Below are 23,522 nucleotides of genomic sequence, written 5' to 3'. Positions count from 1 at the left end.
ATATATCACGGTTTTATTTTTGTAATCAACGTATTTTTTATTCTGCCTCTAGTGAGGCACAAACAGATAGGTTGTGCTGGATTTAGCTTTGGAGAGCAGGTGGATTCACAAACATTACAATAAGCAAACTGAATTCCTTTGTGGTTTTAGTTTCTTTATGGGATTTGCTGACAATTACAAACATCCAGAAAATCTCCGGCCTGATCCTCTAAACTAACAACTAAGATAGTTGGATAACCCCACTAATCCTGATTTGTGGTAGAGGCCGCAGGCTGCTACAAAACAACAGCAGGTCAGGAGATCAGCGAAAACAGCATTCATCTTCTGGGCACCACAGATATCCTCACCACAGTTGGGAAAGACAGACAAGCAGAGACACAGGAAGGGACAGTCGCTGTCGTTATACTGTAGCTGCTGCTCACGTAGTAAACACCGATCATTGATGAGGGTGTGTTTTCTGTGCGTAAGTAAGCTGAAATGTGGCTCTGGAATCAATTCAGGCAGCTTCCTCCAACAGACAGCAAGTGTCTTACTGATTAATTCTGCTATAAATTTCAAATCAAACAAAGTGCATCGCATCCATCACGCTACAGGCGGACCACAGCGACCGGCCTATCGGATTTTTAATAAGAGAAAAATATCAACTTCATTGTAAGTAAGAAAACATTACCTAAAGGCCAAAAGCCAGTGAACCTTCTGTCAGGAGAATAAAAAGCAGAAAGTCACAAGGAGACAGACAGAGAAAAAGGGATGGAGGGAAGAAAAGAAACACTTACCCAGTACTTACCTCAGCGGCGAGTGAGGCAGAGTGTGGTCCGCGCTGTGTTGTGAACAGCGTGGGCCAATCGACTGTGACACCTCATTTATTACCCTGAACACACTGGAACAGAGGTACAATGACATTGGCGTCGCCCACACTGCAGTGCAGGCCACCAGCATCTTTCACCAACACACATACACAACCAAGATTTATTCACCACAGAACCCGAGTATTTCAAATCTGGTTTAACTCACAACTTAAATGACCAAAATAGAAGCTTTGTAGTTTTCTATCCAGAGAAAGAAACCATGCCATCACCTGTTAGTGGGTTTTCTTTGTGAAAACGTTGATGTGCTGGGCTAAAAAAGCTGCCGTCACAGCGCCACAAGGTGCAACGGGTTCATTTTAAATATAAACCTGTTTCAAACACGTACAACAGTTTGATTACATTACACATATTACCATTATATCAAAGTTAGTGTTGTTGCACCTGAGCTTAATGAGCCAAACTGAAGGCGGCTTGTTCATTCAGTGAACTGTGCATACACTTCTGCAACTTCATTAAATCTCTGTCATGCTTAAAATGGTCAAGTGATGTTCATTTCTGACATTTGTGTTTCTTACAGGTGTGTTTTAAAGATAATTCCACATTATCTGATGCTCATTATTATATCCTGGCTTGCTTGTGTCAAGAAAAGCAACTTAATATCCAGATGGTTATTAGTGGTACTTATATTTTAAAATAATTAAATTACATTGTTCAGATGAAACACTGAGAATCCCAATTAGTTTTTATGACATATTAAAAAAGGGAATGGATTTTGTATGTCTAAACAGTCGGAAGACGTGACTTTAACATTCGAGTGTGCAACCTTTCATCCTCCAGCGAGAGCTTGTCAAATGATGCTAAAATTCGACATCTCGTCCGCCAGACAGATGGAAGATATCTGTGTTAGTGTGAATTTTTGTTTGTGCATGCAGCTTGTGTAACACAGGTGAAATCTACATTCACAAATTCACAGCACAGCTGTAGAAAATGCGTCCCTTACATGTCGAGGATATGCCAACCGAACTGAAACTAATTTTAATTTACTTGACACGGCACTGCAAACAAGCACAGTCAGTATCCTGTTAAAATACCCATTACACTGGCTTGGATGTCCAACTTGTAGGCGAGCAATAATTTCTTCCTTGTGGACATTTTTTGCAATTATGCACTTTGGCTGGATGAGCTGCACAGACAGGTAAATTATCAGCAGCCTGGCTAGTGAATGTGTCTGCGAGACTGAATTTTGCTGCAGAGATTATAGCATGACAGGATTTTGAAAAAAGAATGAAAGAATTTAAGTTCAAAACATGAATTTCATCTTGTCTGTATTCAGTGTCCAGCATTCAGAATGTTTTTAGCACATCTGCTGGTCTGCTGTGCCTCTTTCTGACCTTTGGTGGATCTTGGGATGACAGTGTGCAAGTTCACGAATGTTGTTCCAACTGCAGGAGAAATATCCAAGCAACACTCTACCCGCTCTATTTCTTGTGTCCTCTTGGTTTTGGCCACACCACGTGGGTAAATTTCACCAGCTGGGCTGTAGTCTGACTGCACCCTCGCAGAGCCGCCAGTGTGCTGTAGACTTTTAAGCTGGGTTTATACTTCCAAACACAGTGCATGTGCTTTGTCTCTACCGGCTGACCGGGCACATCTGCTCAATCAAAGTTGAACAAGGGTGAACTCTGACCTGCAAATCTGCCAGAGCCAGCTGGAGATTGCAGGAAAAGTGCACGGTGCACGTTTGACTTGTGGTTTTGGTGGCAGCGTATGTTAGGTGGGACTGCAATGCGATCTTGTAGCATATGTTTTCCAATGTGATTTTCCCACGTCTTCCATGTCATCTGAGCTTTTTGGTGTTCCTAGCTTCCCATTCCCATTAATCCCTTGCATCAGCTATAGATCTAGCTCACCTATATTTTAACAACAACCATGTTAAGTTAACTGAATCTGATCCAGCAATAATACCATACATATAGATTATGGAGGTCATGTAGTTTTGGAAAGCATGTTGGGAAAAAGGATGGGCCACTGTTTGGAGGATTAATATTGCAATAGGATAAAATTACATTTTTCATCTGGCTTTAAAGGCTCTGATTACACTCCGGTCACATGACACACAAGGCTAGATGACAGAAGAAGAATTAACCTAGCATCATAATGATTTCTGGAGAACATAATTGACTGTGTCACGTTACATTTACAGGTTACATCATTACCTGCATTTTAATAAACTGTATACTGCAAGGCTCCATCTTAGAACCACTATATTTTGGCTTGACATGGGCACCAGACATGAAAGGATTTGCAAGTTTTCAACAATACTGTCAGCAAAGCACACTGATTTGTATAATGTACGTTTTAGCAAAGTTTATTCACATAGGAAGAAACACTGGATCAGCTGGGAACCATTCTTAATTTGTGGAATAATTTACACTCAGAGTATTTCAGACAGATTAACTATATATATGGAATTGAGCAAAAATGAACTAGGTGTGAACACAGTGAATTCTGTGTTCATGTTAATGAAGGGACATAGTCACCCAGTGAAACACTGGGGTTACTGGTGTGTTGTAATGGGTTTTGGGCAATAATGGAGCTCAGTGGCACAAATACAGTTTCAGGTTTTAAAAAAAACAGTACACTTGTTGGCAAGTTAACCTCATCAGACATTTACTTTATGTTTTACTAGTACACAGTATACTCATACTTCAATTACAATAAATAAACAAACACTAATTATTGAAACAGCTATCATTTTCAATAACAAAAACTAAATCAGAGCCTGTGCTATTAATAAAAGATTATCAGTGTTCATTAACAACAGTAGGTGAATTAATCCATTATGACACATACAACTGTTGGGTTTCCACCTCCATGCTACAACACTCATTACACATATTACTGGGTCTTTAGGGATCTAATACTTTACCCAGAAAAAAACAAAACAAAACAGTCCAACGGAAATGAAAGATTAACGTCATCTGTACTACAGGAGATAAAATAAAATAAAAACTGCAAAAATCCATTAAATATGATGCATATCTTTTATTTAATCATTTAACTATGATACCGTAGTAGTTTCCAGTGGCATGTTTATTGTCCTGTTACAGTAACAATTCCATAGAGATTGTGTTGGCATATCAGGTACAGGCACACATTTTCATGTTATTTATGTCAAATAATAATGTGTAGTTTCATTGCAGACTGTCAGAGACAGGACAAACATATATGTTCCAACATTTAAAGGCTGTTCTGGATAACCCAAATCTTCCACTGTTGGTCAACGAGCAGATGAAGAGGAAATTGCTGCTGACATCCCAACACCTTCGTCTTTTTTGTTTTTCTGTAATTAAACTTCAATATATTTTCATAAAGGCTAATTTGGAGAAAGGAAATTGAACAAAGGTAAAAAACGTGATGATAAAAGAGCTAGTACACAGGTGTGGTTGAAAAGTTACATACATTCATCGTGGACATGAATTTTGGGCTTTAAATGATTTCTTTGAACTGTTCTTTTTCTTTACTCTTTAGTAGAAGAAAGCTTCAATAATTTGGTGCACAAGTTTGAATTATTGTTGGGTTTTATGAAATCAACACTAATTTATACAAATGCCTAGACTGTTAATGCAGTGGTGCTGAAAGTTCCAAAATGTCTTTTAATGGCAGGCAGCTTCCCTGTGCTAAGATAAAAGCTTTTTTTACAGCATTCAATAACCCAACCAACACACAGTACAAAGGAAAAGTCAAAAGAGCTCAATACAGCCTTGAGAAACAGCATGGTAGATTTAAACAGTCAGTAATGTCTCTTGGAGCCATTTCGACAAGTCCAGATTTCAAGACAGTTTAAACAATGGTAACATAATACGTAGGTGTAGCTACTATCCGAAGTCTGGAAGAATACCTGGTCTGCCACACTGAAGCAACATTAATTTGGAAAGTCATGAACAACCCGGGACACAGTGGCCACAGTGAACAAAAGGTACATTAGAACCTCAAGATATATGCACTTGGACTGCTTTGCTGCCAGCAGACATGATGCATTTCACAAAGTTGATGGAACAATGAAGAAGGAGGATTACCTCAGAATTCTTCAGCATAGCCATCAGCTGGACAGTTGAAATGTGTACAAAACTGGGACAAAACAGGACAAACACATAAAAGAAGGTTGTGAAATGGATTTAGCTTCTTAAAATTAAGCTTTTAGAATCATGAATAATGAGTGCATGTAAAAATTCATTCAAGTCATTTTTTACTGACTCCTGACAATAGAGCTCCCTTCTTCTACCTGTTCTTCTACCTTGCATTTTTGGTTGACCTCCACTGGACAGAAAAAAACTGCTAGTATTATCTGGAGGAATTTTGCAATAAGGAGCAGAAAGATTTGTGAATATAGAGAAAGCAAAGGTAAATTTCAGACAATTTACATCAATGTACTCCCCAAACTTGAAGATTTTAAATCAGATGTAAAACGTCAAACTTTAACTACTCTCAACACTGATTTCTTATGAAAACCTTGGACCACAGAGTAATATGATGGGGAGGTACATCGACTGTGTGTATCTGCAGGCAGTGGCTCATACACAAAACCTTTTTTTGACAAAATGATTCCATGCAGCTTTTCAACAAACAAGCACATGTGAATGCAATGCAGATTTTCTCACTTGTCGTCACTCCCTTAGCTATGTTACTGTAACCAAGCAACAGGCTTTTGACAACTGGTATAAAGTGAAGTATTCAATGTTCATTGGAAGTTTTCAAGAGCTGACTGGAAAAAGATTTCTGACTGACAGATCAATGAACCACAGGTTATTGGTTTGGTGTAGCATTATGATATAGACAGTTCTGAAATGATGATATCAAACCAACACCTACAAAAAACATAGATCCTCCAACAGTGAGCAAAGCAAGCTAAAAATGAACTGTGCTGTCAACAATGATGAAGATAGAAAGAGAGAAATACAGAACTTCATCCAGACCTGAAATAAGCAAGGCAATGAGCCAGAACATAGACGCCTTTGTCAGGAGATACACATTTAGTTATGTTAAACTTTAGATCAGTTGCAGTCAATCACACAATGTCATACATTCAGGTTGGGGCAGGCAACAATCTGCCAAAATGTGTCACAGTAACAGGGAAGGAAAGAGATTCAAGAGAGTCAGCAGGAATGTTGAAGCTCAGTAAATAATATGACACTAATACAAACTGATGCGCTTGTGGAATGAACATACAGCTTTTGATCTAAAAACAACAGTACCAATGAAATAGTAAACTTGATCCGCCATGTTACAGTTATTATAACAATGAAAACACTAAAACTATTCTAAAAATCCTGCATCACCCGCTAATTGTGTGTCTTCATGTAAACTTCATTCCAACGTATTTCGTTGAGGCGCTGGGATGGAAAACAGCTCTGAATGTCCCTTTTTTTTAAACAGATGTTCTCCTTATCAAGGAAGTATGAGGTTTTCAGCAGACTTGTTGGTATACAAAGTCTGACTTTGTCTCTGTGGTCACATGAAGGTGAAAGCCAATGACATTTTGTCAGCTTGCCAGCATACTCTGTCTGACCAGATACTCATCTATGTGTTTTCTATGACCTACTGTCCTGTCTGGCTGTGACACTAACTGATCTGGTATACAAGTGTTTTATTCCTTTACAGTTCTGCTTGTCACTCACTGTTGTTGGGTTGTAACTTTACCTTCACCTGAAAGATGTGATTATTTGTGTATTGATGATGTCATCATCAATATTCCCTATAAAAAGCACATGGCATTTTATTCATGATTATTTGTAATCTTAGGGGGGAACTACTTATTGATAGTTGATATTTCTCCAGCTACAGGATGGGTTAATAAATACAGTCATGTTAATACAGTTAGACCTATGACAATAATTATGACTTATCACACAGCATATGGACATGATTTCAACCATTTTGCTGACCTTGATATTGTTATTTGTGTTTACATGCATATTTGTTTACATAAGAATGAAAGTCATCAACCTTTTGGCCAGTTGTGCTGCTACTGTTTGCTGTCTGTCATGTTTCGAGATGCACACAAGGTCGGCAACATTTAAAAGATGAGTTGGACAACCTGTGAGCTGGACCAGTTTCAGTGCAAGTACACAGTATTGGACAGTAGCTGATCGCTGTGAGAGAACATTCACTAATCTAAAGAAGAAAAAAGTAAGAACACTGGCTCTCTGTATATCACTGATTACCCAGCTAGCTAATACTGTTACTGTAACTTTGACAATTGACTCAACATGTGATTGAGTGGCATGAGTGAGATGTCCATAAATAATAACACTTTGTGCTTTGTGTTTAAATTGCATAAAAAGGCCTCAAAATGTCAATAATTTTGTATATTGCTATTATTTCTAGGACAACAAAAATAAATACCATGCAATGCCTACCTACTGCAAAAATGGTTCTAAATATCATGTTCATATGAAATCATGACAAAATAAATTCTGTTAAATCAAAATAAAACAAAATCATATTTATCTTAAGTAAATGAAATTCAATGTACAGTAATTTTTGTTTGATCTCAACTCCTTCAGCTGGACTAATAGTAAAAGTTGTGATCTTGAGGTAAGAAGTGACAAATATTCAGCACCTGGTGTCCGAAGACATCAGCAGTGTGTTAAGTTTCAACCATTAACACACACAGAACTCATTCCGTGCATTGTAAGCCCCTCCAATCCCGGGAGCCAGCAACTGTAGCCTGCTGTTAATGTCTCACTGCACAAATGTCAGCAGAGCAGTGAGCCAGTGTACCAACATGGAGCTCTTCACCCACAGAATCAGCTCATACATGCTGAGTCTCCACAGGCTGAGAGACTCTTCCAGCTTGATCTGCAGATGCCTCCTCTTGGACCGAGCTTTGCTCTGCTTGTGCCTGTCAGCCAGAGCAGCAGAAGAAGAACACAATGAGGTACAAATTAAAGATATTCAAGTGAATCATCCAGATTTCTTACAAGTGCTCTCATAGTATATTCTCCAACTCTTCGCTAATGATTAACACCAAAACAAAAACTATAGTATGACACTGATGCATGGTCATTAATTTGACCAAAAACATAAATTCATAAAAACTCCAAGAGACGCCGTGCTACTATGTATGAAGTACTTGGTGTAGAGTACATATTTTCGAGAATTTAGCAACATCAGCTGCTGCTCTGGTGCGCTGCCGTCAGAGACAGTACGGTGTAGGTCATCCATGTTTCTAAAGGCCCTAACCCCCAAAAACACACAAGAAAACACAAACCCTGTACAAGAAGGGTCAAAGTTGCCCCCACCATCTGAGGAGAACTCGGGGTACTTTTCTCCACCTGAAGGACTGTTGTTGTTTTAAGTTTTTTTTTTTCATAATACATAGCCCATAGCCCTCTAATATTTATATTTAGTTGTATATATCTATATTCACATCTGTACAGCTCAACAATCCTGTGCAATATTATGTACACCATATACAGATGTTCACTACTGCCATATTTATACTTGCTGCATAGATCTCAATCATCATGTGCAATATTCTGTGCTATTTTGTCGTATTTCACATCTGGACAGTTCATTTCCGTGTGCAATTTATCTCTCATTTTTTGAAATTGTATTCTATTTTTGGGTGGCAGTTTTTTTTTCTGTGATTGTTCTTTTTATTTTGGGTGATAGTGTTCTTTCCCTTCCATAGATCTATCTTTATTCTGTCACTTGAGCTGCAGTGGCATGTGAATGTCCCCAGTGTGGGATCAATAAAGTGTTATCTTAAAACAATAACTCGAGGTCAGTACAGACTAGAGATACTTGCAGATACTTTACTGAACTATTTCCATTTTACTTACACTTCACTTCAATTCAGGGGCAAATCTTGCATTTTTCAATCTCCAACAAATCTGAAAACTTTAATTAGGTAAGTAAGAGCAGACAGAGAAAAATCTAATGTCTCTTTAGACACAAGTTTTGACTAAAATTTGTTCTATGGCCACTGGTGCAATCTTGAAAAGCTGGTGGTCCAGTGTGGGCTGTACCTTTAAACATATAAAACTAATGCTGATTTTTTTCAGTAGGAGTTATGATGAACCACTGGGTTCTTAGAGCTTCATCACAGTTTGACATTACAGCTGAACACTTCACTGATTAGTTCTTCTTCTGTGAGTACAGGTGCATTAATCAGTGACATTGGCTGCTGTAGTGTTTGGTTAGAATAAAATAAGCTAAGGACTTGGTGAATTGGGCTAACACGTTGATACAATGTTGGGGAACTGTACTTTGTCTGAGCTGCTAAAGGTATCAAAAACCACTGAAAAGTAGAGTTTACACTGGATAATTTACTCCAATCATTTCTTTTATTCTGACTACTTCCAGTGTACAAAGTAAAACATTACAAACATTACAATCTGACTCTAAAAATGATTTAGTGTAGGTGCCTTTTTTGGCTCCATATAACACTTGTAGGATGCAATAACATTAGCAGCCAGGAGAGGCTGTTCATGAGGCTACAGACTACAGACATTTCCTCAGGTCTCAAGTCTCGTCTACTTGCTTGAAAGTGGGTGTCTAGCTTCAGCAGTACTTGAATGGTAAGTGGAAATGTATACAGACACTGAGAGAACATGCATGAACAAGTTAGAAAAGACTTTTACTACTGTGAAACAGAGCAAGAGTCAAAGTGGGGTGAGGTGGAACTGCAGGATCCCCTGATGCCTGTATTACATTACTACCCATGGCACTACAGTTTGTTAATATTTTATAAGATGTGCTTATTCAGACAAGCTCTACCTCTGTCAGCAGTACGGCACCAGGCAAGGTAGAGAACCTTTGTGTGTGTGTGTGTGCGCACGTGTGTGTGTTTGTCCAGAGCCCTGTCCTTCAGCCATCAGCTGTGAGCTGAAGTGACAGCCACATCCCTCGTCTCCCAAACTACAGTGGTAAATTTCAATTTCTCTTCCAAAGCCACTTACTTGTCAGCTTAGTTTGTCTTTAGTTCTGACACATTTCCTGTCTCAACATTTCACTACGTACATATTCATAAATCTCTGAAGGAAACTGAAGGATATTATATTCACAGATCCTGAGTCGTGTAGAGTTTTGATGTTTTACTTTAAAGGGTAATTCTTCATTTGTACACTGTATTACTGTAGCAGAATAATAACATACTGCAACACATCGGAATTAAATTTGCTGAAGTGTATTTTACATTTGTGAGATCAGTGTATAATTAAGATTTTGATTTCGTTTTTGAAAAGTTTTCTGTACAGACTGTTGGAAAGCTAATAGAAAGTAGATTCCAAATGTAAATAGCACATTGGAAATTAGGTCTAGACCTTTTCACTGCTTACTTGTGAACTAATGAGTGAATAACACACACCTGGCCACGGCGCGTATGCAGCAGCGGGATACGTTGATGAAGGATGAGGAGGAGGCTCTGGTCTGTAATGTGGTCTCAATGCTTCTCAGTAGGTCGTTGGTCTTCAGCAGCAACAGCATCTGACGAGGCACTCGGTTCAACAGCTCACTGATCTGGGGCAGGTACATGGAAACATTGGTCTGTATCTCAATGTCCTGTTAGGAGAGACAAACAGCAAGACAAGTTACAGCTTTACTGGTTAAATTATGCATAAGTTAATGGGCCCATGCACTACAACTATGTTTTTACTGATTCTGATTACTGCTTCATGCCTATCATCCTTGACTCATCTGTAAAAGCAGGACAACCTACTGTACACATTTGTGTTTTTCATTAGTATATGAATAGAAGTTTGCTGACATCAGCACAGGTCTGTCAAATTTTATCCTGAAAATCAGATCAGATGGTGTTCAAACTGTATATGCCCACGTGTGTTCTGGATATCGCCTGATAAAAAAATGACTTCTTAAAGAAGTGTTTTAATGTAATCCTGTGTCGAGTAGACATTGTTGAGTTTACTGAATCCCACAGAATAATTGCACAAAGAGTTATAAGGGAAACTGAATCTTGTATGAAACTAAAAACTAAATTCCACAGTGGAAAAATCCCATTGGCTTTTTGTAGAGGGAACCAGGGTGATGGTAACTTTCAGGCTTACCTACTAAAATACATCATCCTGTGTAAAAAATCCATGTGCTGATATTGTAATATATATTATTATATTGTAGTTACCTAAGTGAAATGGTTGACTGGACTTTATGATTTGTGCTATGAGTGTGAGACCTCATGGGTCTGTTAATGTGTAGGTTCCAAGTTGTTCTGTTACTGTTGTGTCTGTGTTTTGACTGGCTGATGTTGGTTAAGGTGTGGTTAAGAACAACTTTGGAGTTTAGTTAGGCACCATGATGGAGGTTCCTGTAGCATTTATTGGCCCCCAGTCAATGTTTATTTCAACAGAAATTTATGTCAATATAACTTATATGGCTTCTTGTGGGTTTAGGGAATAGCCATAAAATGAAGGTCTTTCTTTCCTGACTCTTCCTTCCATGTACACTTTTCATTTAAAAAGATTTTTAAAATGGCTTTGATGATTAGCACATAGTGAAAATGGCTCAATCTGATGTTAACACAGTGTTTAAGGATTAATGCCGTTTAATGTAAAGCATTACTGTATCTTTACAGATTTATTATATGTATTACCGATTACTGGCCACTCTATTTTAGTATCAGAATTAAATTGCATGCATTTTACACTGAAAACTATAATTTTCTTAAAATTAAAGAAATGTTTGACAAATATCTAAATAAAAAGAAATCCATCATAGAAAGTGCCTTATTTAGATTTATATTAGGCACTTTTGTGTTAGCTTAATTTTCAGATAGACTTTAGGGGGATTTTGATTTAAAAACCAGATGGCATCATTCCCCAGTTGTCTTTCATTTGTCTGCAAGACATATACTCTGCAGGAGAAATCTACCTAAGGAAAACGCACATACAGTACTACTGAAGAAGCTCTCATCATCAGAGGCTGACATGCTGCTATCACACTGACTTTGGGCTTGTGTCGTTGTGAGCATGATTGTCATACCGTTGCTACATTATTAATTTGACAGAATAACACATTATCACCAGTGGTATTATGGTGGCTATGAAGAAACGGGGGTATGATGTGGCACACATCTAATGAATGAATGTAATGACTTAATGTAACAAAATGCTTCAATTCTGAAATAGTGTAAAATCTTAAATAATTCTTTATTTTACATGTCAGATCCTTTTGTAAATCCTCCGACTTTGTGATTTATTTAATATTTATTGATAAATATCGCTGAATTTCAATGTGGTCTCAGACTTCTGGATCCCACCATTGGCTAAGCAGGACAGGATGAAGAAGGAATGCTGAGGTGGAGAGTAGAACAGGGAGATTTGAGAGATAAAAAAAATCTAGGAGCTACTGAAAATCTAAAAAGAAGGGAAATTAGTGGATTAAAACAAAAGTTCTGAGCAGAAATGACATCATATTTTAAAGAGGAAAAAATAAATGATGATGGTTGTTTGAGTCATGTATGTAAGAATCAGTATCCTGCTCTATTCAACCTCAAAGGATTGTCCATGCTGCACATCAACAGGGCTAAATTGTACTATTAGTCATGGAATAAAGTGTATTGCAAGCTTACAAACACTTTAGCAATCATTAGCAGAAAGTAAAATCACAATCTGTCCAGGAGTGACTGCACAACTGTGAAATTGCAAGGTAATTGGAAACATAAGTGGATGATTATTTTTTGTATCTTCCAACTTTTCCAAGTTTTCCTATTAATGAAGTTTCCCTCTTAATGCAGGTTAGTGAAGCCTCGCTTATTGTTTTTAATATTACTAACTTAAAAATGTACACTTGTTACATAGTCGTCTACAGCAGGACACTGAGGGATGCTTGGTATAATCAATAGTCACTGTGTCTAAAACAAAGATAACATTTGGCCAAATGGATAAAAGATTATGAAGGTAGTTCTTGACATAAAAAAGGTACCACCTTATTTGTTCCCAAAAAAGGTGGTATGGGGAAAAAAAATTGTGATGTCACATCTGGAGTAACCTGGTCACCACTCATCACCTGGCCAATACCATCCCTACAGTCAAGCTGTGGAGTTGTTTTTCAGCTGCAGTAACTGGGAGACTAGTAAGCATTGAGTGAAAGATGAACGCAGCAATGAGACATCCCCGGTGGAAACCTGATCTAGACAGGGTGACGGTTCACCTTTCAACAGAGAGGACATAGGGCAAAAGAAGTACTCTGCAACATTCAGTCTGTCACTGTGCAACGCTTGATGTTTGATCTGGATTTGAGGTACATGTCCAGAGACGGTTGCATTCCACAAGAAATAAATACACATAACCTGGCTCACGAAGCCATGCTGAAGCCAGACTCAGCATCTGCAGCAGCAACATAGACTGCATCTACATCCCAACTGATCGGATTTTGAGGCAGGTACAGCAGCCAGTACTGCAGGCTTTTCATTGCTCTGAGTTGTCAGTTTATTAGGTACACCTACAGTAGGTAAAACTAGGTCAGTCCTGCAGTATATCCCTTTTCATGAAGGTTTTAACGTTAAAAGTAATGTATGTGTAAGAAATCAAAACATTATGTTTTTGGTGTTGATTCAACTATGTGATTATTTCGATTATTATTGATGTATTTTATGAGTTATACTAACATCTATCCACAATTACATTTTCTACTTATCCTAATTATCTCAGCTGATACTGGGTGAGTTCTTTGTGTTGTGTATTTCTAATATTTGTTTACACCATTTACATCAGTGAGGATAAACTTAATAACAGAACACTTTTCTGGTATGTCAAGTGATACATTGCTCTACTGGTGCATTGTTTCATAAAGGGACATTGTACAGTAGCTCCTTGTTCTGTGGCGTTATTTGTATTTTTTTCCCCATTTATTATACTTTAATAATACCATATTCATTTTTGTAGTCATGAGAGAGGTGTCTTTTTCTTTCCTCATAACTTGTTACATTGCGGAATAACGTCTGGGTACCACATACTTGTGTTTGTAAGAACCAGTGAAATGTGTTTTTTAAAACTGAGCTATTTGAAATAAACAGAGTTCAGTTAATTTGAATTTGGTTCATTTGGTCTTCCACCACTGCATTTTATGTAATGTTATGATGTAATGTAATAATGGGAAAGCAACGCACTGAAGTGCTTATTTAAAGTGCATGAAAGTGAGCTAGGATTACACTAAAGCTATAAAAATGTACTAAGAGACAAAAAGTTGACTAAAACGTAAAAGTATATTACAATATTCCTTTTCTCTATTTTTATTCCTATTTAATTGTTTAGTATACATTACAAATATATTGATATCAAGTAAAATCAAGTCATATATTTTTTTGGATTTCTAATACACTTAATATTTATTGTGTTATCTACACTGGCATTAAAACACTTGCTTAAAATACATTTTAACACAAATGTACTATTTTGGAAAGCAAAAATCGACTGAAATTGTGATCAAATATAGTTTTAATGCACTAAAGCATACCTTAAGTGCAATATTAAGTACAACTTGAGTGGTTTCAATTTAACACAACTTAAATAAAAAATAATAATTTTAAATAAGCGTAAACATTTGAAAAGTATATTAAGTGTATTAAATATACTTTTAGAAAATGTAATTAAGTATAGTATATTTTCTTCTCTTGGAAAGATATCTTCTTCCATGTTGCTTTGGCTTTGTGGCAGCATTTTTTTTTTCATTTGGTGTCACTATAATTCTACAAAAGTGGCCAGTGGACAGTCCTATTGGTGGCTCAGTTCTATTTAAGTGTCACTTTAAGCCATGACAGTGAGTCAATGAGATTGCACTATAGCATATGCATAACTGAATGCACAAACTGGTGTTTAAGCAGCACTTCAGACAAAGTCACAGTGCATGTACAGACTACAGGAAACCACATAAGCTTCTGTCTGTAAAAAATATGATTCTACTCTATGACTAGGAGCTGGAATGAGCAGCAGGTGAGCAAACTGTCAATTAGAGCTATTTATCAACTCCCATGTAGCAGACAGTAAAGCATACTATAAATCCAATCCACTGTGGCAGTTCAGTACCAGTACACGGTTCACACATAAACATTTCAAATGTTGCTGGGTCAACTACACATACTATTCATTGTGGATGAGACCTGGCTTTGCAGTCCTGCACCCCTCTGCTTCCAAACTGTGTCTTTGGCGAGTTACTGGGATATATAAAGAAGAAGAACACATAGAAACAAACACAGCCATTGTTGGCGTGTCTGGGTGCTGCAGATATGTACATCACAAAACAACTGTCCAGAGTATGTAAATTACATACTCCACTATACAAACCCCCAGGGCTACAGACTGATGAGACACCACAGACTGTTACTGTTTCTGTAAACTGCTCGATATAAATGTGACACCGCTTGCCGTATGGGCAGAGAGCATTGCCTTAACCCATAATTAGCTCATGCAGAGCAGTTGCATATGATGTTCTTTCAGGAGACTGGGTTGTAGCATAAATCCTTTCTGACTCGCTTGCCCTGCATTTCTGCAGACTCTTCCAAGCATCATCTCCCAGTTATTTCCCACATCTTCATTTGTTCCTTATTTACTTGAAATATCAAACCTAAGCGTTACCAGGCTAAAGACACAACCATATAACATAATACCACATCACAAACCGTAAGCCACCCCCTGTCCAAATAACATGGGACTTGAAGTGCTCTGCCAAGTCCTGCTTGGGGAATAACAATTAGTAGCAATTATAGGAGGTTGGTTAGCAGGCCTCACAGCTGTCAGCAGGACACAGGGAAGGCGACGGTGCTCTCGTTTGCATATGAAAGCTTCAATAAGGACATATTGTATTGTGAGTGGTGCGATAATAGGCTACGTAAAAGGCAAAGGGAACGCAGTTGGGGGGAGGTGGAATCTGCAGTGATTTTTCTTTTCTGCCCAGTTTATTAAAGAGTCGACAGGATGATTCTATACAGCAGCCAGAAGACATTAGAACATGGTGGGCAGAGGGAGCGAGAGACAGAGAGAAAGGAAGCATGTCACAATCTGCTGTAAGATCTGCTAGTACCAATAACATTTTTACTCTACAGTGTATGAAAATGCAAGTGCAGAGCAGTACGTAAACTGTGCTTTTACTTTCACTACTACTACAAATAACAACAATAATAATTGAGTTGCATGAGAAAACCCAGATAAAAAGGCTGATGCTGCTTGTTAAATAAAATGTTTAAAGAATTTTAAATGTTAACCAAAAGAGGGCTGACTTCGGCTTAAACATTGCTAAAAAATGGCAACAATGCCATTAATGACAGGTATGTACACGTGGCAAATTGGGCACATTCAAGCACATCTTTTGGTTTTGGAGTATTTGATTAAATAGATTATTTACATTTTAATTGATTGCGCAGATTTTTCCTTTGCTGCAGCTGCTGTTCCTGTTGATAAAATGACTAAACTGGCAACAGCAACAAGAGTCTGCAGAGAGCAGCAACACCAACAGCTGTCTGCGCTGTCTATTCTGCTCAGTCTCCCAGCAGTATTTCTAGCTTGATCTTTCTGTCTAAAATAACAGACGTTAGGTATAGCACAAATACCACTCAGCAAAGCCAACAGACAAAGAGTTTTCGTTCAAAATATCAATGATGACTGACGAGGTCTCCCCTAGCCTGTTAATATGGGCTTGCTTAGAATAATGACATTTTGGTGTGCAGCAATTCTGGTGTCCTTCTCGCATTTCATTTACTAAAATATTCTATGCACTGTACTACTGCAAACAAACAACAATCACCAAAGACAGGTGATTCACCAAAAAAAAGGAAATATTTCCTTGATTATTCTGGAGAGGCTTAGCCTCTTAATAGCACTGCTGATGCTGTCTTGCTGTAGAAAAACTAAATAAAGTCAATTAAAATCATGAATCGTCCTCTAGCTTGAAAAATTATAATCTTATTCTTTGACCCTATATCACCCAGATCTAGACAAAATACTGTATACTTGGCATGTCAAACTATTACCACCTTGTATTTTGAAATAATTATTGTGTTTTCAATGTTTACAAGAGAAATGTTCATTAAAAAATAAATATTTCTGCATGTGAAAAAAAAGGCAGCAAAAAGCCACAGCTTTTAAGCACTCAGCATTTGCTATGTGCATATGACTGCATTAACACTAATGGAATGCATCATCGGTTGTTAGAAGCGGGGCTTAAAAATTATCCACGCATAAGAGAGTGGATAGAGAAGGGAAAAAAAAGGACAAGAGAGGAAACAACAAAGGACAGAAGAGAGGAGATGAAGGATGACAAAGCAAAGCAGACTAGAAACTGTAGCCAGTGTCTCAAAATGTCTCTCAAAAAAGACTATTACACAATCAACAAGTAGCAGTGGGGCACCAGATTGGAGTCAACCGCGTGTACATGTCTACACACATGGTTGGGTGGACACATTTTAGTTTGAAACCATTGTTGCCTAGATAATTTATCATTGTGAATCTTTGTGGCTGGTCCCTGCAACTTCAAAGGGCTTTTTGAGGGTTAATACTTGGGAGGGATAATACTTTTATATTTAAGATTAGAATTAGGTTTAGGTAGTGTACATGTGTGTTTGTGTGTAAAACAGAAGAATAAAAATGAGACCGACAGATGTCCTGTATTACTCACAGAGCTTTCATCTTGGGTACAGTAGTAGACAAAGTTAGGGAGTGGAACACACCTTACCTACTGATATTCTCACACTGGAATTCAGCCAGAAAATGTATGAATGTATACATGTTCACACATGTATCCCCTACAACAAGGGAAAACTTGCAATACATTCATTACATCATGGCAGTCCCCACAACAACTCATCTTTCCTTTTCAGCTTTCTAAAGCGTTTTGTCCAGATGCCCAGTACAGGCTGTTTTAAATGTGCAGTGCTACACCTGTCATCAGTCTTTGTGTTTCAGTTATTCATTTTATTGAATAAATGTGCCTGTATATACCAGCCAATGCTACAGCTAACAACTATTTAGGATAACAAACTTTTAGGCATATATTAACAAACAACAAAGACTGTAATAAGACTGTAGTATCTCCACAAATAAATCAAATAATGTATCTAAAAACAGTCAAGCATGAGGATGAGGATAAGACAGTATCCTGTGCTTCAGGCATTCTATGTTACATTCACATTATACATTTTGCATTGATATTTAATTAAATAAATACATTTAAATAATTTATCTTTAGGAATATTATCAATATCTATCTAATTGAGACTTTTGTCGGAGAAACCACACACACACACAAAAATGTATTCATGTATTGGCTCTGTAATGCAAATCATGTGTGAGGGGGTGGCATACTATAGCAGACTGGTGTAGTACTTTTGCCAGGTTCAAAGTGTTGCATAAGAGACGTATAAATAAACTCTTTGGAGCACAGATGGCATTGTGGAACCCCTGCGAGTAAAGGGACAAAAAAAAAAAAAAACACAAACCAATTTTAAGGTGGTAGGTTGCACCAGGTCGTAATGGTTATTCACCTGGTAGTTACCATTTCTGTACACATATGTTTCCTAACATATATGTATATATAAGCATATGTAAATCAATAACTCTTGATTATCAGTCTTCTGAGATCTCTTTTTGGTAAGCATAGCTCACATCAGCTGATGCTGCTTGTAAATAGTATAGTGACACTGTTGTCACTGGTTGTGCACTGGTGTTTTTATAAGTGAAGGTAGCGGTAAACCACGCTTTCTTATTGCGTCATTGATTGGACTCCAGGTTTGCCAACACCTAACTCCTGTTTAGTTCTGTCAGAAGCTTACTTACTTTTTCCACTACCATTCAGTACATTTATTGGATGTGTTCAATAAAGACATGAAAGATTATGACTAGGATTATGTTTGTGTTTTATCACTTTAGAAATACTGTTTTTGTTGTTTTGTTTCTACATGCAGTTGATTATTAGAGACATGGAGATCTCATGTCTCTAATGTCTCAAATTAACTTTTTTTAACATCTGACTTAATTATTACAGTGTAATTATTGATTTTTCTGATTGTTAACCTTGTCTTGTGTTTTTTCTGTTAGATACAGTTTTTCATAACAATATACACTGTAGTATACTTGTATAGCCACACTATCTGTTACCACATCAATCACAAATGACCTAAAACCATCTTTTCAATATGTTATAATGTTTGAGTTGCTAAAGTAACCTTTACGTGCATGCAAAATGCAATGAAAAGTTAAATAATCCTTTGATTGCAGTGTATATATTAATAAGTAGATCATTATGTTCTTCAATCTATCTAAGACTTTTATATAATGAGTTTCTAGTATAAAATAGTACTATATGCATATTGTTTATATTTTTATGTTGTTTAATATTGCTCTTTATTTATCCTTTGTATCTTTTTTGTATGGCCTGACTTGCTTTATGAGCATGCATGAAGTGCTTTGTTTGTGATCATACCTCAGCATGTGTAACAGGCACAGAACTGATGCCGGTAGTGACGCTGGTCCAGGAGCGAGCAGTGAGCATACAAGAAAACAGAGGGTACAAATCTCCAGCTCCCAGTTTACGGCTGTAACGCTCCACCTCGGGCATATCACTGTTAATGAGAGCCTGCCACAGACGACAGTAGTTCAACCTGAAGTCTGGCTGCAGGACCTGCAGAGGTGATTAGACATAATTTGTTAGGATCTTATCTACTTTAATGGTAAGACATGGTAAACATATTAGTATTTAATATTTATTTTCTAATGTGCTTAATATACAGTTACTACTTGAATAAATGGATCAAGTTAAACAGTTGGTCAGGTTGGTCAGTGCTCCTGCACAGTGAGGATGAAACTTAATTTTCTGTATCTTACACCCCAACCACACACTGTGCAAAGCATTGATGCAACAGAAGTGAGTACACCTTTGATTTCAAACTAAGGCTAGCTGTTAAACAAGAACAAGCTGTGAACAGCTTTCTCAATGATGTCATACACATCTGGTTATTTACACAGCACTGATTTGAAAAACGTGGTAGGTGCTTCTAACATTGTACAAGTATTTTTTTCTTTAGAAATTAGTTTTTCAGTGATGGACACTACATGAAGTTATTCTGTGCATGAACAGAAGTCTGAATGTTGGCAGCAAATGGACCTGACAAACTCCAGCATGTTTAGCATATGGTCTGGCCTGACTCCCCAAAATGGATGTGAAGTGTAAAGCCTACCCAATAAGATCACACACCAAAATAAAAGGTTTTAACAAGGTCTGTCAAATATTAGGGGGCAAAGCCATAAGGCACGTTGTATACAAATACGAGTATCTTAAAATAAATTCTGTTGGATACAGACAGACAATGTACAGAAGCCACGAATAGAGTAATATGATCTCTTTATTTTGTCTGGGTTAAGAGATTAGCGGCAGTATCCTGGATATGCTGAAAAATATTGACATGGTAGACAAATCTGTTAAAAGGGTGTTACAGTGGTCAAGTCTGCTTGTGACAAATGCACATATTTGCATGTGTTTCTGTATGAATTTATGATTAAAAGGGTGCACCTTACAAGTATTTCTAACATTATGATTTAAATTTGGGTTACACTAGAGGTCAGGTTCAATATTTTTATTCAGTTCAGTGTTATGCATAAATAGCACACAATAAAATAAAAATTTCAAGGCACTTTAAATAGTAAGGTCAATTCTTACAGGATTACCTAGAAAAGCCAACAAATCCCCCTTGAGCAGTCACTAGGTGACAGTGGAGAGGAAAACAACAGGTCCCCATTATTGTCACTCATTAATAGCAAAGAGTTTAGGAAGTCTGGAAAGAAGTTTAATAATACATAAAAAAGTCCTCTGTAAAGCTAGAACCACATATTATTAGTTGTTAACAGAGGCAAATAAGAACAGGTTTCTTTGCAGCACTGTAGGCAGGCTGACAGAGAGTCATAGTTCTGTTGAGTCATAACTAATAATTGATCAGATCATCCCTGCAACTGGCATGGATGGTCTTGCATGTACAAAAGCTCTAGATTCATTTGTAAGACCATTTGACTGTTTCTTCCCCGTATATAATGCTGAGCCCTTCATCTCTAAAATCCTTAAAATGTAGTTTCAAAGCAATTATGTGACCACTTACAGGAATAACCAGTATCAAGACTTCCATTCAGTATTTCCAGTACATCATAGCACAGAAACAGCACATTATTAACCACAAGCAGAACACAGCTTGTGGTTAATAATGATAACAAACATCACATAAAAAAAATATTTTAAAAGCAGGACAAAATAGATATTTTATTATAACTTAGTCAAACATTTTTGTTTTTAAAACTAATTGGCTTCATTCACCATTGGCTTTGACTAAAACCAGAACTGTATCAAATAAACAATATTATAGTTATGATCACTTTTACTGTATTTCTTTGTTTTGTTTTCGTCTATATGAAAAGTTGCTGGTATCTTGACTCTAAGTACAGTAATCCATAAGTTTTTTTAAATCATTCTTACATCAAAAAACAAAACCAATCTACAGTTTCTCTTTTTACAGTCAGTCCACATATTCAATCCCCCCCGATATTTCCAGACCAACTACAGCACTTTAGACACATACGCAACATGTAGTACCCTACCAGTAATGATGCTGGAAATGACTGTGTGTGTGCGTGTGTGTGGGGAGGATTAATATTCTACTGCAGAATGACAGCTGAAATCAGAAGTCATTAGGAATAAATTGGCACCATTATGGTCGAAGGGACGGGTGCGTGTATGTGTATGTGTGAGTGTGCGTATTGTGTGTGTCAAAGATGATGGAGTTGCATATTTATTACTGAACTCTCTTCATGAATACAGGAACAAGCAATAAACAAACCCATGTCAAACCTGTGGACTCCGTGTCAGCCTGTGGGTGTTTGCAAGAGCAAGTGTGTTAACAAACAGCGTGTGTGGAACACGAGAGTGCCCATATTTAAGGCTGTGGTGCACTCTGCTAAGAACAACATCAAATGAGTTGTTTATCAAAAAGCTTTTATCCTGCTGTAGCTCTAACAGAAGTGCCTGTCTGCTTGTGAGAGTGTGTGTGGCGTCTATGTGTTTTGTTATGTGCATCTTGACTGTGTGTTTCCTGCTCTACCTATTTACTCAAGGCCTCAGCCAGCAGCGTGAAAAATGGATTTCAATATCAGAACAAATGGCATTTTCTTTATGTCAATGCAGCCTGGAGATTTCCCACCTGATAAAGGCCGTGGTCGAGCAGGACAATCTCTGTCTTCTTGCTCTGCTCTGACTTGTGGATTAACACATTGCCTGGGTGTGGGTCACAGTGAACAAAGCCATGGACGAAGATCATTTCACTGTACAGCTTCCCCAGGTTCTCTGAGATCTGGTTATAATACAGTGGAGAAGTGTTTAGTTTTCACTTAAATAATGAAGAAAAGGTCAAAATACACAAATGGTGAACAAATTACACAGAGAAGTGTCAAGAATGGCTGATCTAATTGCTGAAAACAACTAATCATCCAAACATCAGATCAGTTCTGTGTCATTGTCAACAATTCCCATACAAAGGCAAAGACCAACAAACTCACTTAAAGGTCTGTGCCACAGAGCTCCACTGTTCTCCAAGAACTATTAAAAACACATCAGTGAGTCACGCCGCTGCACTTCATTATGAAAAATGTGACTGTAGTATTTCTTTATTTCTTTAAAAAAAAAAAAAAAAAAAGCCCCAAAGGTTCCAAACAACCATCACTTTTATTTTTCTCATTCTTTCACAAATCAATTTCAGAGAAGAAAAAGATGGTAGATTTTAGACTTTTGAGCTTTTTTCTAAAAAAAGACAATAAAAATACTACGGTCACATTTTTCATAATAAAGAAAAATGTCAGCCAGTGCAGAGGTATGACTCAGTGATGTGTTTTAACTCATTTTTGAACAGCAGTGGAGCTTTATGACACAGATGAATAATCTAAAACCAGATGGTGGATTCACAGTCGATGCAGTGAGCAGACGCAAAGAAAGATGTCCAGTTGTCATGTCTCAACTTCCGGAACCACCAACCAATACGGCTTGAATTGTGGTTGAGATAATAATACTTGTAGTACTATTCTGTATGGCAAACACATCAGTACTTTTGATATATCTGACAGCAAACAAGTGAAAAGTTCAGGTGTGTGAGGAGAGGGAGCACTCATGAAGTCTGTTCCATGCTTGCAGTAATGTTGCAAATATTTCTGCGTTAAAGCAGCAAAAGTATTTTTCCCCACTCAGTTTGTTTCAAATCAGTTTGAAAGCAACAAACAGTTTTCTGGTGTGTTGAGTGGTTTATTACTGCCAGCAATAAACCACTTGCAGCCATTCATCCTGAACATGGTCACTCTGTTTCACTGTAGAAGCTGTGAATCTGTGTGTGACAGTGTACCTGTTTACTCTGTGGTGACGCATTAAGGCAACACTAAGGTCACAATGTCACATCAGGATATTAAAGCAATGAATGATGTTACTGCTGCTGTACCACATACTGTAAATCATGCACAGCTCCTCTCCCAGTTTGGAAACCAACACGTGGATCTGTTGCTGTTTTGACAGCCACAGTGATTTAAAAGTCAAAGACAAGAAGCTACATTATACATCTGTTTGGTCAACATGTCTGAAAGTGGATGTTTAAAACTAAAAGTTGGCAACACTGTGATGCTAGCAGGGTTCCATTTGGATGTTGAACTAAGCTCCAGTGGACTCTGACCCAGTTTAACCCTC

General features: G+C 37.5%; 1 protein-coding gene across 5 annotated transcripts in view; it reads right to left on the bottom strand.

Annotated features, from left to right (window-relative positions):
- Window positions 1-4,213: 4,213 nt before the first annotated feature.
- The window catches only part of adck1 (aarF domain containing kinase 1), a 57,087-nt gene continuing 37,778 nt past the window's right edge, over window positions 4,214-23,522 (bottom strand). For all 5 annotated transcript variants that reach the window (XM_026354877.1, XM_026354876.1, XM_026354873.1 and 2 more), the window contains exons 8-11: window positions 22,000-22,149; window positions 19,242-19,439; window positions 10,183-10,376; window positions 4,214-7,713 (exon numbers count right to left, since the gene is read on the bottom strand). In XM_026354877.1, the coding sequence (XP_026210662.1) occupies window positions 7,554-7,713; window positions 10,183-10,376; window positions 19,242-19,439; window positions 22,000-22,149 (702 nt within the window). In that variant the 3' untranslated portion in view covers window positions 4,214-7,553. The remainder of the gene's footprint in view (window positions 7,714-10,182; window positions 10,377-19,241; window positions 19,440-21,999; window positions 22,150-23,522) is intronic.

This window comes from Anabas testudineus, chromosome 12 (genome assembly GCF_900324465.2).
Source record: "Anabas testudineus chromosome 12, fAnaTes1.2, whole genome shotgun sequence".
Taxonomy (NCBI): Eukaryota; Metazoa; Chordata; class Actinopteri; order Anabantiformes; family Anabantidae; genus Anabas; species Anabas testudineus.
The sequence above is the reverse complement of the archived record's forward strand: the minus strand, read 5'-3'. Positions and strand labels throughout refer to the sequence as shown.